Genomic DNA, 18,972 nt, shown 5'->3' with positions numbered 1-18,972 from the left:
CCCGCTAAACAAATGACATGATTCATTAGACTACTTTCTATTGGAATTGAAAATACATTATTAAAGAGCTAGATACTTCTAAAAACTACATTGTTGGTTTGGTGCGTGCAGGCTTGTCTAGTTCGGTCTCATTACTGTGTGTTTCTAGCTGAGGAATCTACACAGCAATTGCTTTGTTCATACAGGGGAGCTAATGTGTTTAAAATGTGCAAAGAAAAGGCACACATTGCAATTGCTGTCTATCATGTGAGTGACATTCTTTCTGCGTTTTATAATGACAATGTTTGTATCAGTAGCCCATCAAAGCCAGATTTATTGGCTTTGCTAATGCTCGTTATAGTGCTCTAATAAAGCTGTGCATACATTTATGGGTAACCATAACCTAGATATACTGGTAATGCTCGTTATGCCCTATAGATTAGTTCACACGCATGTGCAGGGTTATAGTAGTGAAGAATGAACATATTTATTACAAACGTTACTTTTAGTCAACATAAATAAATACAGAGCTTATGGACTAAATTTACCAGGGGAAATAAGCAGGCAGTGCCCCCACAAATGATAAATTAGCTGCCACCAACCAAGTCATGGGGCAGGGGTGCTAAGGGGGCGTAGCCATCAGGATTAAGGATAGGGAGACCAATGGAAATCTCCTCTCTCAGGACTTACCTGGGGGGGCTCAAAGCACCAATCTGCAGTTTGGGGGTATCTCTATTGAGTAAATGGACATCACACAGTCACTAAAAATCAAAAAACGCAGTAAAATCTCGAGGACTGCAAAAAATAAATAGGACATTATTTTTTATAAGGTCCCCCAATTTTTTCAGTTTTTTTCTGACCTTATTTAGGAATGTGTGATACGCCTCCGTTAACAATGGTACAGTGTTGAAGCTTTTACCCTAAAACATCAGCACTGTGGATCAGATTAACTTAACTGGCTTATACAACTTTACTGTGGAGGAGTGTGGTTCAATGGTTAGAGCGGCAGACCCTGAAGCAGAGGTCTGGCCCGGGACCAGGGTTCAATTCCCGACACGGCAGGGTCTTGGGCTCATTTGTCTGCGGACTCGATAATTCTCGCCTCGGCGCCTACTCTAATCATGGGGTCCCACGCTGCAACTCTGGGCAATAGCTTGCTTAATCTCCACAACAGCCCCAACAACACTGGGATGCCCGCTTCACCTTGGGGGTGCCCAGGAGGGCCATGATAGATGGTGCAGAAAAGGCATTACTAGCATGGGACATAGAAGAGTATATGTACAACAACAACACATATGAACAAAATATATGGCTGTCAGGAGCACCTCTGTGCTCTGGCTGGTCTGAACTTTAAAAGCACTGTAATCACACACGTGAAGAAAAAGTGCCTTTGCCATGTATGAACACCTATTTTTTTATATTATAGCCCTAATGTGTGTCTTGCTAAGCCACCGGGCTGGGTGCTTAATGTATAAAGAAGTGGCACACTACTTTATGAGGAATAGTGCGCCCTCACATTAAATAAATACCCCAAACTGTTTTTACTGTCTAGGTTGAACTAGAGTTTCCATTAACATGCCTTGGTGTAATTATAATCTTTATTTTATATGTCTGTTTAGGATAAAGCTAGCAAAATGATTTAAAGTTATTTCTCACGGTTTACATTTTTTTATATAATGGTGAAAGGAGATTTTGATACGTTTTGTGGAAAAGTAACTTTATCAAACTGAACTCTGTGCTGGCCGAGCCAAATTGGATTAGAACCAGTTGGTCTCTCAACCTCATTCCAGAGGCTCAATACACTTTCCAGGCTGAGAGTTAATGACCCTACTGCAGAAGTGCAATGGGTTGGCTTCTGGGCACAAGAAGTCAACACCGGCCACTTCACAGTGATAAGCCATGTGGACGGGGTGCAGGAACAGTTGGCAAAACCAGACAGCCTTCATACATCCCCTTTTGATTTAGAAATGCCAAATGGGTCTGACAGGGTTCGCTTTCATTCATTCTGTAGGCCTTCCTAGACTTTCAGGCTCCAACCTCAGCAGGGTGGAGTATCAGTTTTTAGCCCCGAGAAAGAATACATCATAAGGAGAGGGGAGTGGCTAAAAGAAAGAAAACCCCTTGAGCTGAAAAACGAGGGTAGCCATTTCGGATTTAGGGCTTCTACACATTTTTTAAGTAAAAAGAAAAAAGTGCGTAAAAAAGAGGTAAGCATAGGGCAAGACCGTGGATAGGACTAGGTGTAGGAAATTCTTTAATCTCTAGCTAGTTCACAAGATGCGACTGACACCTCACCACCACATCCAAATAACATTCCTAGATGTGGGAAGACAACACCTGAACAAAGAGGACTCTGCTACAAGAAAAGGACTGAAGAACTTTTGACTCCTGCAGGAGCTGGACCTGCGCCCAAAGAGTGAGGTGGCTTATCTCCTGTCAACCTGCTCCCTGAAGGAGCCTTCGCCTGAGAGACCCAGTGCCTAGATGCCTGCCATGGGGGAAGCAGGAGGTACCATAAAGACATTCTCTAGCAGAGGGAGAAAATTGGAACTATACTATTTTTCCACTTTTGGAGGACTGTCACAAGGTGCTGAGGATTTCCCAGGCAGGGTACACACTAGGCAGGACCACGTTCGGCCTGCTCAGAGGCTTTTGGCATGATGAAAACGGGTTCAGCAGGCCCGTGCTTAAATATATCTGACCTTGTAAAGCACTTTCTAGCTGCAGCTTCTAGCCCTGCCCCACTGGTGTATTTCGAGAACCAAAAAAAGAAAAGGTAAAACCGGGCACTAGGTCAATACAGTAGATTCATCCCAATGATGAAGCAACGTCAGAGGTTATATAATAATGCCTTTTCCAACTCAGGGCATTTGGAGGCAAAACCAAGAGTTTCAGGAGCTTGATGACAACATAGCAAACTTCAGGGTCCCCTTCATCAATCCCCAAACCCCCCATCCCCATCCCTTGTCATGCTGGAAGTTATAAATCTCGAAAATGAAGTCTAGGCCAGAATGTAAGAACTTTGATTGGGGCGACCCATTTATGTATCAGACCTCCCCAACATCGCAGTCAAGCTGAAATCATGCCTTAGAAATTCATAAACCAGATTACCTTTATCTGAATTTTTTTTAAACCAGATTGTATTGCAATTAATAGTCACACAATGTTTAAACTGGTAAGGAGTCGCTTCCTGCTTAGTCAGTTAACAAAGAACATTTACATTGTGACTGTCAACAGGTATCAATAACATCTGTTCCAAACTCTAAGTTTCTAACTCCCCTCCACCCCAACTTCTGCAGGTTGCATCTGTATCTTAAATATACAGCTGAGCTAATCCCACCATTACATCGGGTTCATCCTATGTCTTAGTCAACCCCCCTCCCAGGTCTTACTGGTCATCTACTCTTTGTTCAGCTGGATATCCTCCCAGCACCCTCTCCCCAGGATCATGAAGTGTTCGTCTCTTAGGTGGAGACTGTATCCGCAGTGAAAATTCTCCCGAATCCTGCCCAGGGTCTTTCATGCTATCAACCAGCATCTCCCGGGCTCTGAGTCTCTCAATCGAGTCGATCCCCCTATGGGCATTCTTAAGCAGGACCCTCCCCTGGCACCCCGCCCATCTCTCTAGTTATTTTTTCCATATTTCTATCCAGGACCCACCTGGTGTTTTCTAATGCCTCGTTATTTCCTGTTTAGCTAGAATAAATGCCAGGTCCTGGTACCTGCTAGTGACCCTTGTTTTGGAGGTATGGGGGGGGGACAAATTTAGGAGGCAGTGGGCAGGTGAGCAGGGAACCGTCCTCTCAGTGATACCCGCCACTGTTTTCGTAACTTAGCCCCCATAACTGTACAGTGTTGGACATGCCCAAATCATGTGCATCATGTCTGCTCCGAGTTCCCCACATCACAGGCACACTACATCCTCCCTGTGGAAGTATTTGTTAAGGCGATCAGGGGTAAAATATGCCCTATGTAGGATTTAGAAATTAATTAGCCTGAAATGGGAGTTTCTCAATATCTTGGAGTTCCTGGCTAGGGTGCTCTCCCATTCCTTGTCGTCTATGGGGGTACCTAAGTCGGCTGTCCAGCAGTCCCTCAATGCAATCATCGGTTGTAGAATATTGCCTCCTATCGCTCTGTAGAGGAATGTAACTGCTTTGATTTTACCTCCCACTGAGCCAATATATCTGCAAGCATTGTGATGTTTGGGTTCTGAGGCGCCCGTCCTCCAATGGTGTCGGAGGGCAGCCGTCACCGCCCTATGAAATAAAAAGTGGCCTTTGGGGAGTTTCAATCCGGCCCTGAAATCTTCAAAAGGTCACCCACTTTCAGTCGTAGTGTCTGTAGAAGTACGTCCAGTTCTGGCAAAAATGGTCCATTCTCATGATTCTGAGTCTGTCGCCCCACAAGCCATTGTATGAACCACTGTAGCTGTCCTGCTAAATAATACGTCTTAAAGTCGTAAACTGCGAGCCCCCCTTCATATGTCGGCGCTTCAGTGTCACCATGGCCACCCGCTTGGAGCCATTTCCCTAGATAAAGGACACTATGAGAGAGTCCAGCTCAGCAGACCGTGTCCACGTAGGCAGCGTCATGAAGAAATACAGCAGCCGTAGGAGTGCCACCATCTTCAGAAGCGCCATTCAACCCGCCACTGCCAGTGGCAGGGTTTTCCAGAAGTCCACACCAGCTTTCAGCGGCCCCTATATTCCCTTCCTGCAAGTCAGGTTTGGAGTGATAGATCTTTCATCCTAAGTATCCCAGACAGCTAGGCTCCCTTTGGAGAGTGCCTTCAGGTGGAACTCTACTCTCTGTCAGTTCAAAGAGCCTAGACTTTTGCTAGTTAACCTTGAGCACTGACAGCACCCTGTATTCGGCCATTAGTCCCCTGGCTCCCTCCAGTGCTCCCCCAGATTGCCTAGGAACATTAATTAATCATCAGCGTGTAGTGCTATATAGAGGTCAAGTCTTCCTATTTGTATACCCTGATATACATTGCCTGTTCGAGTGAGACTGGCCAGTGCCTCCATGGCCAGGGCAAGCAGCAATGGGGAGAGGTGGCACTCCTGCCGTGTTCCCCTCCCCACACTACACTGCTCCGACATTGTTTAGTCCATCCAGACTATGGCCAGTGTGTCCATATACAGCAACTTGACCCACTTCAAGAAACCCTTTCCCAACTGCATACGCTCTATGACTGCATACAAGAACCCCCACTCGAGGCTATTGAAGGCCTTTTCTATATCAATCGCGAGGACAGCCCCTCTCCCTCTTAATGCTTATGTGCCTCCATTATGGACAAGAGGCATCGTATTTTGAGCCTGGTGTTGCAGCCCAGAATGAAACTTCCTTGGTCCGCGTGTATGACGGTGGTCATAAATGGAAGGAGTCTCGCTGATAATATTCTACTCAGTATTTTAAAGTCTAGTTTAAGCATGGATAAGGGCTTGTAAGCTTTACAGTCTTACCTGGTATGAAAAGGGAAACGGCTAGTGCCTCTTGTGTGGTATGGGGAGGGGCCCTCCGCTCCAGCTGTCTCAAACATGTCCACCAGCTTAGGGCCTAGCTCTCCTATGTAAGTGGCATAGAACTCGATAGTGAGCCCATCTGTTCCCGGGTTTTGTGTTTTTTATAATCAAAACACCTCAGCCGCTCAACTTGGGCAGCCACCTTCTCCTTGGCATCTAGTAACATGTTGTAGCTCAGGGTGCCCCAGTCTCTGTCTTTTTATGGTCCTCAGTTCCAAATCAACTACCTCCACCGCCGCCACCACGGTGCGTCGGTCCCCTATAGATGTTGTCATGCACCGACCCGTTATTACCGCCTTAAAGGCGTCCCACTCTATCAGTCTGGATGAAGCTGGTTCGCCATTATCTGTGAAGTAGTGTATTATATGTTCCTTGATGTCTTCCAGGAATACCTGGTCTTCCAATGCTTCAGGTTAGAGCCCCCATGTAGGTATTATCTGACGCGGGTCCCCTACTGCAGCTGAAGAAGGACCGGGTTGTAGTCTGACACCATACGTGTCAGGTATTCCACGCCTTGGGACAGGGTATGGATGTACGGGGCACATAAAAAGTGTCCGGTCTGATATATAGGTCATGCATATGCGAAAAATAGGAGTAGTCACGTACCAATGGGTGCATTCGTCTCCATGCATCTATTAGCCCCCATCTGCTCTGCCAGTTTGTGAAGGCTCTCGTTATGCGGTGCACAGGTGTGTCTCTAAGTGGGGGATGCGATTGGTCCATTAATGGATCAGCTACGTAATTAAAGTCTCCAGCCAAGAACGTGGAATGGATTAGGTAAAGCGTCAAAGTGCATGTTAGATTGGACAGAAAATCGTCCCGATCTACATTTGGCCCATAAACATTAATTATTGCCACATCTCGGCCATCGAATCTACCTGTGACCACCCCATACCGACTCTCCGGGTCTATCAGATCCCTTGTGTGTTGGAAGGGAACCCTAACTCCGATCCAGATCATCACTCCTCTGGCAAATGCAGTTTGCCTGGTCCTGCCACCTGCAGTTGAAGGCGCCCCCTCCAGAGCCAGTAGGTGGGTCTTGCAGGAAGGGCAATGTGGACCCCCACCTGTTCAAGTAGGAGAATATTTAATAGCGTTTGGGCATAGTATGCATTCCTATAATATTCCATGTGAGGATCTTATATGTCAGATTATCTTTATTTGATTTTGATTGTTCTGGTGTATTTTTGGTTATTAACCTTTTCTCTATTTTTTTTAAAAATAATTATTTTTATTGAAATAAACAAAAGAAAACATTAGCATCAGGTGAACAATAATTGACATTGTTGCGAGGTTTAGATTGTCATTAGTACAGAAGCAATAATCACAATATATGTAAAATTCGGGATCACAGGTATTCCTGTGGTTCCTCTTCCCTTTGTCGCGTCGGGGGTGTACATATGTCACCACGATAACTATTCCAGTCTCCCCAAATCTTCCCCCATTTCTCCAGGCAACCCCTGACCACATACACTGCCCTTTCTCTAAACATGCACCAATCTAAATCTTCATCCCATTTAGTAATCCGGGGTGGCATACTGGCTCCCCACAGCTGTGCAATATTTCGCTTGGCCACCATACATGCCAAAGTTACCCACTGTTTGAGATAACCATTCAAATCCGTGGGTTCCCATACATTCAAGACACACCTCCGGGCCTTTGGTCGTATCTCCACCCCCAGTACACCTTTAATCTCATCGTGTATCGCTGCCCAGAAGGTTTGTATCTCCTCACAGTGCCATAATATATGCATGAAAGTGCCAAGTTCCCCACAGCCCCTCCCACATTCTCCGCTCATCGCATGCCCCATGTGTACTAGCCTAGGTCCAGTGATATATGACCTATGCAAGATCTTAAGCTGCGCCAGTCGGAGCCTCATCTGAATTGCAACCACTTTGGGGGAGGAGACCGCCTCTACCCAGTCTTCATCTTCTAATTCCAGACCGTCTGCTCCCCACGCTGCTCGAATACTCCGCAACGGGTCGTTCATATTATTAACAAGCTTCCTCTAGATCAAGGAGATAGTCTTGTCAGGGATGTGTCTGTCCAATACTCTATCCTTGAGAGGTCAAGCCTCTGGAAGCTCAGCATCTCTGGGTATGTGGGTATGAAGAGCGTGTCTAATCTGTAGGTACCGAAAGTATTCATTATCATTCAACCTGTACTGTTGATTTAAAGATTCAAAGGTCTGCACACTGCCCTTCCCCCACACATCCTTAATCTGGCTGATCCCAATGAGGTCCCACTTATCAAACCCCTTAGACCTCCACAAACTACCCAGCTTTTCGGAACAGAACAGTGGAGTGGCCAACGTCAATCTTCCCTCCCACCCCAGACTTCGGGTCGCAGAGTGCCAAACTTTTACAGAATGTGCCGTCGGGCCAGTCAGTGGGAACCTCCCGGGTCTGGCATACAAGGCTTTCATAATATCTCCACCCGGTGCCTGTCCGTAATCCATAGCATAGCCTGGGTCCCCGGGGGGCCCGTAGACCATGTGATTCACCTGCGCAAGATGAGAGGCCCAATAATATTTCCTCAAGTCCGGGAGGCCGATGCCTCCATCGTACCACGGGAGGGTTAACTTGACAAAAGTTATACGAGGCCTGCCTTCCCAGAGAAGCTGCGGCTGAAGTGCCTCAATCTCCTTAAAAGATGAGAGCGGCACAGGATCCATTGTGTTTTGTAGCATGTATAGAAACCGAGGCAATGGCATCATCTTGAATAATACCGCCCTCCTGAGTAACAAGAGGGGGAGAGCCCTCCAGCGCTCCACATCCTTTGTAAATCGCTCCAAAGGAGGCCTCAGGTTCTTAGCATATCTCAGCTTCGGGTCTAAGGATATATTGATCCCAAGATACTTAAATCCAATCAATTCAATCTTTATCTGGCATGACTGTGGGATCACTGGCGGTCCTCCCGACAAAACGAACAAGACAGACTTTGACCAGTTAATGGCAAACCCGGAGTATCTGCCGAAAATAGCCAGGACATCCAAAAAATTACTCAAGGACGCCCTGGGATTAGTGAGTTATAGCAAAATATCGTCTGCATACAGCAAAATTTTGTCTTCCCATTCAGACGACCACCGCAGGCCACGTAACGACCGGTCCTACCCGACCCATGCCGCCAGAGGCTCCAATGCCAGCGCAAAGAGGAGTGGGGACAACGGGCATCCCTGTCTCGTGCCTCCTCCAAGGGAAACATCCGCAGATTTACAATTATTTACAATCACTCTGGCTAATGGAGTGGCATACAGCAATCTAACCCAACCAATAAACACCGGGCCAAAGCCCAACTTGGCCAGCACAGCAAATAAATAGGCCCATTCAACCCTATCGAATGCCAAAGTGGCATCCAATGAAACCATAACTGTCGGCTCCAGAATCTTGTGGGAACCACTCAGGATCCCATGCAGCCTCCGCAGGTTCAGGGCCGTATTACGACGTGGCATAAAGCCGGATTGATCGGGATGTATCAGGGTCGTACTGACCTTGACCAATCTGGTGGCGAGTAATTTCGCCAAAATCTTGGGCTCAGCATTGAGAAGTGAGATGGGCCTATATGAGGAAGGAGACGTCCTAGTCTTGCCTGTCTTGTGAATGACCACTATGTTTGCCACCCGCTGGTCGCACGGAAGCTGGCCCAGTTCCCTACTCTATAGGAACATGGCCCGAATATGCGGAGCGACTTTATGGGCATTAAGTTTGTATGATTCTATCGGTATCCCATTTGGACCAGATGCCTTCCCAGACCTTATGCCTCTAATCGCCTGTGCGATTTCATCGTCTGTGAAAGAGGATTCTAAGTATTTCCTATTGTCTTGAGAGAGACCCGGCATGCAGATATCCTTAATCATTTCCGCATTTTCGGCCTGTTCAAAACCGCCCACCGAGGTATACACTTCTTTGAAATATTCAGAGAATACATCTGCGACTTCCTGGGGATCCGTGACTCTGTCTGATCCCGACCCCTCTCACTCCGGCACCAACCTAGAGGCCATTTCGCCACGCTCTAACCAAGCAATCAGCTTACCGATCTTGTCCCCATGTTCATAAATACGACTTTGCAGGGCCTGGTTATGAGAAATTGCCCTCTCCATAGCGAGGCCATGATATTCCTCTTGTTATAACTTCAGTAAATAGAGGTTTCCCAGGACAGCAGACTCAGCAGCCCACTCCTCTAATCTTATCACTTCTGCCTCCACCCTAGCCACTTCCTCCTGTGTTTCTTCTTCCTGCCCGCAACCAGGGAGAGAACTTCACCCCTCAGCACCACTTTTTACGCCTCCCACAGTGTCTGCGCCAATTCGACAGTGCCCACATTTTCATGGAAATAACTGTCCGAGATCCGGAGTATCTATTTCTTAATGTCCAGGTCCTTCAGCTGCCAAGCATTAATCGGAGCTCCCTGCCAACGACTGGCTGTCCGAGTTCAACCTGCAACCACATCGGAGAATGATCCGAAATGCTCCTGCCAAGGTACCGTACATCTTTAACTGTGCCCAACATAGCAGCAGGTATCAATATGTAGTCCAACCTGGACATAGATTTATGCGCTGAGGACACATGAGTAAAGCACTTCTGAGTCGGGGTGCGGACCCTCCAGCTATCAATCAACCTCAGTGTCTCTATGAAATCAGAGAGCCACCTTTGCGACGGGTGCAAACTCGTGCCGGGTGCCGATCCAGCCCCCCATCGAATACTGCATTGAAATCCCCACCCAGCACCAGTAGTCCAACGGGCAGTGTCAGAAAAATGGCGCTCAAATCCCTGAAAGTATCGAACTAAAGGCCGGGCGGCACATATAATGACAAAAAAGTAACAGTCTTGCCTCCCAGCCGTCCCGAGACACCCACATATCTACCTCTCTGGTCTGACCAAGCAGCCTGTATGTCCAAAGGAAAGGAATTCTTTATTAGGATACCAACTCCCCTGGAACCCGATGTAAACCCAGCGTGTGCCACAAGTTTATATCCCCCTTTATGGAGGGCCATACATTGATTCCCGATAAGGTGCGTCTCCAGTAACAATGCAACTTCTGGGGAATGTCTTCCGATTTGCTGATTTACCATACTTCTCTTTATCTTGTCACCCAGACCATTTACATTCCAGCTCAACACTCTTATCCCTGATCCCTGACTAGTACGTGACATTTACCCCACACCACTAGCATCTAATTGCAATGCTGTCACCTGATGCAAAAAAGAAAAAACATAGCAAACCCCCGAACTGTGCATGCAAACAACAACTATTCGACCACTTTCCTATTCCACCTCCCCCCACCCTGCACCCCTGCTCATGGCTTCCGCCGACCCCCAACTTGCAGTGTGCCTGTCGCCCCATTCTCTAACTAATCAACTATCTAAAGGTAGATCTGAGGAGGATGCCTTCACCCCGTACCCCACCCCCGCCGTCAGGATGTCATACCTTGCGCCTATTATAACACATATTCTCGAGGAGTTTAACCACAGTGAAGTCACGTGCATGGCACCCCTCCCCCCAAACATATACATCACGAACTACAGCAGTTCACATCATTCCTGCTCCTGTGAGCCGTCCCCGTCCTCACCACTCTGCCCCCGGGGCTCCCCCTGGGGGGAATGTCTCTCCAGCCAATCCGAGGCAATTTCGGGGTTGTCAAAGAACCAGACCTTCCCTTCCACCTCTACCCACAACTTGGCCGGAAACATCATGGCATATTTCAAGCCTCTTTCTCTATTTTTATAATTTGGTTTGGGCTTTTATATTTATTGTGTTTTCTTGACATTAAAGTTGTAAGTACTGTTTGAACTTAGCAAAGATTTCAAGAATCAGTTTGGGGGGGATGAGGTATCATAAATGTAGATATTGCTAAGACTGCAATCGTATGAATAGCAACACTGATAACAAATTATAATAGCAACAAATGATGCCCAGTCTAAGATCTGTCATTCAAAGACCCCATCTCTTCTCAAGGACTAGAAGAACTTCTGCAAATACGCCTGGCCAAGGAACAGGACAAGCGTTTTTTGCCGAACCAAAATAAACTCCTACACGTCTCCCACAGTTTGCATCTTCTTTTGCACATCACTCATTTATGTACATATGGTATAAAATGCCTTGTGGCTAATATTGAAGTCTGTTTAATACTTCCAATGCAATAAAACCATGGTGTACCCAACCCTACATTGGCGTGAGCATCCAGACGGACATGTAGACCTGCGCTAACAGTTCCAAAGATTAGAAGTAACGTCATAACCTGACCCATGCTTTCTTCATCATGACAACATCTTTATCAAGGGTGTATCACAGCAGGTATGCAAAGACAGATGTGAATGACGTCAGGCTAATGCCAGTACACTTCATTGTGTCCTAACTACACTGCCAAGACTCTAGCAACTTAAAAACAGTGTGCTCAATATACTTGGGCTTTTTTCACCTACATAAAATGCTGACATGAGCATAATAAATGCTAAGAAGGAAGCCACGATAATAAACGCAATACATAATTTCAACCTAATATCCGTTTAACCAGTTGTATCCTCTTACCTGCCAAAATGAAATATGGCTGTCTGTGTTAGAGTAAGTAGCCAGATACCGCCCATCTGGGGCAAAACTTACTGATGTGATGGGCCCCTTATGTCCATGGATATTCTGAAAATAAAACAAAGTACCAGTCATTAACAAGCTCAGGCAAACGCTTCTAGCAGATCGCGCAGTAGGGACAACACATGTACTCAAATGTATTATGAAGGTGGTAGAGAAACAAATAAAAGCCGCAGACATACATCATCAGCATCACAAGGAGTGTGATGCTACAAAAGGACAGGTTTTGTAACATTGAGGAAGACGCTCTAGTCACATATAGCTTCAAATTACCTTTACAGACTAGGGTTAATGCACAGGGTTGGTGTTCAGAGGTATTGCTCTGAACGTGCAGGGGCAGGGGTCAACTAAGTGAAGGTTACTTGGAGGGTCAAGTATGCTTACTAGCATAGCAAATCCCTCACACAAACATTAATCCCACGGTAGAGTTTCTAGACTATCTGCGCAGTGCTCCTTTCTGCTCCTACATTTTCTTCAAACGATTCAACACGCTCCTCGACACAAGATGCAGGAGGATCTTTGTGAGGGTCTAAAAACAGCTCAGGGTGGCTAATTTCAGATCTTCCTTTGCCAATTTTGAGTACTGAGTATGCATAAAGGTAACTCTGGAAGTTCATCAAGCAGTTGCAAAAAACGTTTGTGTTTGGAATTGTACTCTGTGAGTGCGACCAACCCTCAAAATTTGACAGGTAGTTTTGAAACTGAGGAGGATTTAAAATTGGGACATTGCCATAGGGTTTACTGTGAGAGAATATAAGAACTGTCCCAAAATCCTCAGCAATTCAACAATGCGAATAGTCTGTTTTAGTACACAATAAATCTCAGCAACCCTATTAAAGATACAACGCTTAGTTTCTGTCAAGCCCCAGACACGTCTGAGCAGGTGGTGTTCTGAAACAGTCTTTCAGTACGAGAAATCGGATACACTTCAATGTATCTGAACTACAACTTAGGTGTATGGTTTGATGCAACCCTAGGGCTCACCAGTGATGGTCAAAGCTATCTTTGGTCTACAGCCTCAGAGATATCTCAACAACTGTCTGCTTTGGCCATGCTAATGATGCAGTGCCGCCCTATGATACAATGGCATTGTCAATTAATTCTCACCTATAGGATCCATTCAGGGCGAGAGAAATCACAGTTATGAGTTAAGCAGCTGTCGTTATAATAGATCATTCAAGGGTTACATTGTGAATTTTCCCTCACAAGAATCTACCTCCTTATTAGGATGGTACAATCTTGACAAAACCCATGCGGTTTTTTTCCTGGGAATACATTTTGTTACTTCACAGACCATAATTTGTAGGCCAGAAGACCTGCTGATTTGTGGCATTCAATGTGACTTCAGTAATTTCTTTATGCAGCACAGCATGCTCTTTCAGTGCCTTTTAAGGCAGTGTTGGGGAGCAGGAGAGGATGTTTTTGAAAATAGTGAGAATCTGAATATGAGTATTACATGAGAATGATAACTCTTGTGCACATGAGTGTCTGAAACGGCAGCATATCTGATCTGTTATGTGAGTGTGTGCACGGAGGGTACTAACACACTATAGCCAGGTGCTGTTCATGCATCCCCTTCACACCTCCAGACAGTGCCAGATACATACAACAACAAATTCAACCTTCCTCACACACTATCTGCTGGCCCCCTCTGCTGTTCTTGCTCTCATTCTAACTGGATTCATTACATGCCTTCTCTCTGGGCGCTCATCCTTCTGCTCGGTCTGATGATTGCGCCTCTGATGAGCGACTGCATTTCTATTTCCACGTTAAAATATAGTCTGATTTTAGAGAAATTGTGCTTTGAGATGAGCCGGCTGCACCGGTGGTCCCAATCCATAGTGTTTTCAAATGATGTGACATGCCTTCAATGGATGCCATTAAAGTCTATGGACAATGAATTGCTTTTAGTGATTTGTAATTCAATACACTTTTCCAGTGGGGAAGAAGAGTGTGACAGTGAAGAACAACAGACTGAGAGCAGCAGAGAAATTTCAAAAGTGGTGGTGGTGGAGAAAGGTGGGGGCAGAGAGGCACAATATCCTCTAGAGTCAGAATGTAAGTGTCTCTGTACAAGTGCTAGGAGCTATAAAGAAAAATATATCTGTAAGGGCCGGAAAAAAATAACATGTTACTTTCCTTGTTGCAGGAAAAAGCCTCTTTTTGCATGATCACACCCATTTGATTATATACTGATGCTGCAGTTGTTTTTATTCTGTGCACTGGAACTCAGACCCCAGTGCATGCGCTCTGATCTCCAAAATATGAGGAAATTGGCTATACCCTGATTGGCATATTTAACTTACCTATAAGTCCATAGTATATGGCACAGAACATACCCAGGACCTGTAAGTTAAGTGTCACTAGTGGACTGCAGCACATATTGTGCTCGTACTGAAGTGACAATGGTAAACATGACTGCAGGCCTGCCACCAGTAACCCAGCTGTCACCCCTTAGGTGCCCACAAGACAGGGTGCATGGTATTTAAACGTAAGACATGTACACATTTATTGTTCAACATGTCCTTACAGTAAAAAGGCCTAAAAAGCAGTGTTAGCTGTTCCATTGGATAGTATTGAGAGTCAATATGAAAATTAAATAATGTTACCTCCATCTAGAGACAAGACGAAAAGCTTAATCTTAGATTTTAAAAAACAAACACATATATATATATTACAAAATCCAATTAATTTGTAAAGTCAAGTTTGTAAACAAATATTTTACATATGGTATTTAAAAAAAGTAATCTTTTACCTGCCTTAAGTCTGTATAATCCCACTTGCATGAGCTACCGACTGTGACCCAGGTGCTGAGTAGCTCCTTGATAAGGTGTGAATTGGTTTCCAGGGCTGAGACAAAGGGCCTGGGATATGTCCTTTGACATGATGACCATCTGGGCAGTGAATAGGAACTTAATTATCTTCAAAGGGGCCTGCCCGTCACAGTCAGATGTAGCTCACACCTGGGCCTGTCCTCTCTATTTTCCTTCTAACAAGCCAGGCACCATGCTAGTGGAAAGAGCTTACCCCAGAAAAGGTTAAAGTGACAATGGGGGGAGGGGGGGCAGGGGAGAAGGGGGTACAGGGGAGGTTGCTTTTTCTCTGGCCACACCTTTAAGGTGGGTACTGGAGCTCTACAGTCTCGAAGGAAAGGTTCTGCCATCTTGGTTTTAGCAGATGGGGAACTGTGGGATTGTTTGTAGTAAGGCACACAGGAAATGCTGTAAAAGAGTGTTGGGTTCCTTATGGGAACTCTTCCCTATTGATCAGGAAGGGGCCAGGCGTTACACACACTCACAGGCTAGTGCAAGACATACATGTGGCACCCCTATAAATCCTCCTGTGGAAGACAGGAGGACTACACCTGCTGTTCGGACCTTAGAGGAGAACCCTAGGGGCTGGAAGGCTCCAACTTGTACCAAGGACTGAGAAGTGGACTCCAAGGGTCAGTTGGTTGGCCTCCAGTTAATCTACAGGGACACAAAAGTTGCAAGAAGCCCACTTTCCTGGACGAGCCCAGTTGACCAGTTTAAACTTGACCTGCTTTGAACCCTGTTGGTGGCTTCTGTTGGACTGAGAGCTGACCCCCAAGCTCTATTCCTGATGCCCCAGCACCCTTGACTGGTGTCAGGAGTGTACTCCTCCTGCCTAACATTAATAGCTGGGACTCAGAAAAATTTTCAAGACTGTTGGCCTGGAGAGTTGTCATGGAACTGGGGCCAACTTGCAGTCAATCTTTTGAGAGTGCATTGCTGCTGAATTTGTGTCACATGTCAATCTAGGTTTTAACCACAGCAGCAAATCTGGTTCAGCAGGCCAGACCCCAAACTGCCATTCAGGGACATTGACTCCTCTTTGGCTACAGCCTGCAGCCTTGCCCCACTGAGGAAATCAGACTTCTAGCACTGCAACAGCATAAAGAAGGTTAGGTCTAAGCTCTGCAAGCATTTAATAACTGAACTTCATGACTGAATAGGAGGTGCCTACGGAACTACCTGTGGTTAGTAAACACTTCTCAAGAGTTATAACAACGATAGGTAGGAGAGTCAGATTGCCAGCCTTCAGAGTTGTCAACTTTGGAACAAGCTAAGGGGACTTGGCAGCTCAGCACTGATACAGAGAATGAGAGATGCTGCATGTCAAAAGAAAACAACACACCAACACCTTGCTGTTCTACTCCTACTGCAGACCCATAACATCTCTATCTTTAGGACAAAACAAGGGTTTGGCTGTATTCGTTTTGAATATCACTGTACTGAAATGCATATTTTTGTTCTGTTTCAAAATGGAAGAAAGCTATGATAGAAGCCACCCTAACTGTGCAGTACAGAAATCGAGCTGTAACTCTCGACCACGAGGAAACAGCTCATCTTACAGTCAAATGGATGTTTGAGAAGCTACTAAGAGGAGCGACAAGGCTCCACAGTTAAAAACATTCCAACATCAGCAATGAATATGTATTAAAGTGCACCCTAAGTGCAAGTTTATTAGGCCCTAATTATTTTTCTTGTAGAATAGATTGCTGTTTAAGCAATGTACACTTAATGCTATTGAGGAAGCAGAGACGTTTGGAACGGCTGTGAGAGACACGTAGGATGCATGTCCTCAAAACACCACGCCCCTTTCATGTCCACCCATGCTCCGTTATACAAGTCAGTCAACGGACTCACTGGGTGTGAAGCAAGAGCTCATCTCCTACTTTCCAACTTTAGAAGGCATGGTTTGCCCTTACATTATGTAACTGGGTGGAATGTGGCCAGACAAATGCCACTGGGCGAGAGGTAGTTTAATCATGAAGATCAGCAATCACTGGAGTTACCACTGTGATAAAAGACTCAGAACTCGGGCTGTAGAGGTTTTAGTGAATTATTTGTGTTTGTAAAATAGCTCACTGCCCGCCAGAGTTTGGCACTCGAACTGAGCCCTGGTGGTGCAAGCACCCCAGAGTGCATTTGGAGGTTTCTCATCATACAGGAGTCTTTCCCTAAAGCAATCAAAAGGAGCCAGAGCCAATCACCACAAAGAAGGACCAGGTCCAGACTAACTATACCCTCTGCAATGTATCCTTGGCAACCCCAAGAGGGGAGGGAGTCCTCTCTGTAAAGACACCACCACTGGTAGCTAATTCACACACAGCTAACACGAGTCTGATCATTTTGTGGCTTGTTCTCTGGAGCTGTAGAGCAGATGATTTTCATTTTATCAAAAAAGTCACACATTTTCCCTGGAAATGTATTCAATAAACCACTGTTAACCATTATGGGGCTGCCTTGCAATTTGGCTCACAATAACGAAGACAAGTTGACTGAGAAGACCAAGGAAAGTCAATTTACAACTGAAACGTACATAATATCTACGTTAAGGCCTAGTGCCTGTTTGATGCGGACTTTAGGCCACTCTTAGGCACAGAAGAGTCTGACCTAGAGCAAAGACCAACACGATGGGCTTAGCTGATCTTATAGAACAGGCCAACAACAAAAGCACATAATCTCACCAGGTCACCTCCATTGCAAAGAGCACATGTAGCACGTTGCCCATGCACGTGGATGCACAAGGTTCATTCAGACGGTAACATTTCAGTTATGGGAAAGAGCTCTCCTTCCCCAGGGCATTGTTCCCTGTGACCAATAGCACATGGTTTTCTGGCGGAGATGATTGTCCCACTCTAGGACACCATATTTAAATGAATTACTAACCTGTAAGTCCACAGGCCAGATGTCAGTTTCTTACTTTATTCCGAGTATGGTTATGTAAAGCACTGCTGTACTTATATATGAAATTACCAACATTTTGTCCACTCCAACCGTGAGCACTGTTGTTTGGCTGTTCTATGAAGGATCTTGTGCACATAGCTCCATGTGGACACTTTATTGAAACTTGTAAACCCCCTCATTCAACTAATGGGAAGGGGGCAAGAAAATCACGTATTGCTCTTCAAACACTAAACACGGCTATGTGGTATTTCCACAGGACAAGGGTCATACATATGTAGAGTAACATGCTTTCATCTACTGCTGTGGTCTATCCTAGAAAGTGAGCATCCAGCGTCCCTAATGCATATGTTTACTTTGAGGTAGGAAGTCCCTTCTTTCAGTTTCCCATTTACATCATATGTTTTAACACTAAAGAAGGGTCGATGCCTCCTGCTTGATGGAAAGGGCCAGACCAAACATGTCCCAGTTTCAGCAGAAAGAACACTTCTTTACCAAACTAACCATAGTTGAGCCCTGGCAGAGTGAGCCCTTGCTACCAGGAGATTGGGACTGAGAGTAGGTTATAAAGTAGACAGTCCAAGTAGTAACTGGAGCAAACAACAAAAAGCTGAGATGGGTGGCTATAAGTCCTCCAGGGTTCTGCTGGATCAAGACACCCGTAACCTGAAACAGAATAACTATTTAAATGCACAAAACTGTGCATAGTGTTATGACCCTTCAAACATAGACATGGACCAATTCAGTGTTCAAAGGTGTGAATAAACTGCACTCGCTGGCATATACAGTATCAGAAACCCAAAGACTCCTGTGCAAGGATTCTCACTGAAGGCCTGAAACCTCTCAGAAGATGCTCCTGAGTCAATAAAGCTTGATTTCCTCCTATCTCCACTTCATCCAGCTGGAGGGTCAGCTCCAATACAGAGGGAAGAGGAGATATTGGCAGAGAAAGAGAGAATTAAAGAGAGTGAGGGCCGGTGCAAGTGAAAGTCTTGGACATAAAGTTACACAGAAAAGACGGAGATTGTGAACTTGTTAGACAAAGGTAGAAACATGAGTGGATGATTGAGAATCGGACATTAGAAGCAGGAGAGATCAACAGAAGGCAGACCAAAGTTGTGGATGGGGTAGGATTGCTGCAGTGTAGATTGACCGCCCCTAAGGACTCAG

The 18,972-nt window shown here is 45.6% G+C and overlaps 1 protein-coding gene across 4 annotated transcripts in view; it reads right to left on the bottom strand.

The window, feature by feature from the left end:
- WDR7 (WD repeat domain 7) overlaps nt 1-18,972 on the bottom strand; it is a 1,275,554-nt gene that overhangs the window by 44,704 nt on the left and 1,211,878 nt on the right. For all 4 annotated transcript variants that reach the window (XM_086960437.1, XM_086960439.1, XM_086960436.1 and 1 more), the window contains one exon: nt 12,035-12,139. In XM_086960437.1, the coding sequence (XP_086816563.1) occupies nt 12,035-12,139 (105 nt within the window). The remainder of the gene's footprint in view (nt 1-12,034; nt 12,140-18,972) is intronic.

The sequence above is a fragment of the Lissotriton vulgaris genome, chromosome 3_1, assembly GCF_964263255.1.
Source record: "Lissotriton vulgaris chromosome 3_1, aLisVul1.2, whole genome shotgun sequence".
Lineage (NCBI taxonomy): Eukaryota > Metazoa > Chordata > Amphibia > Caudata > Salamandridae > Lissotriton > Lissotriton vulgaris.
This window is presented reverse-complemented; position numbering and strand designations above follow the sequence as displayed.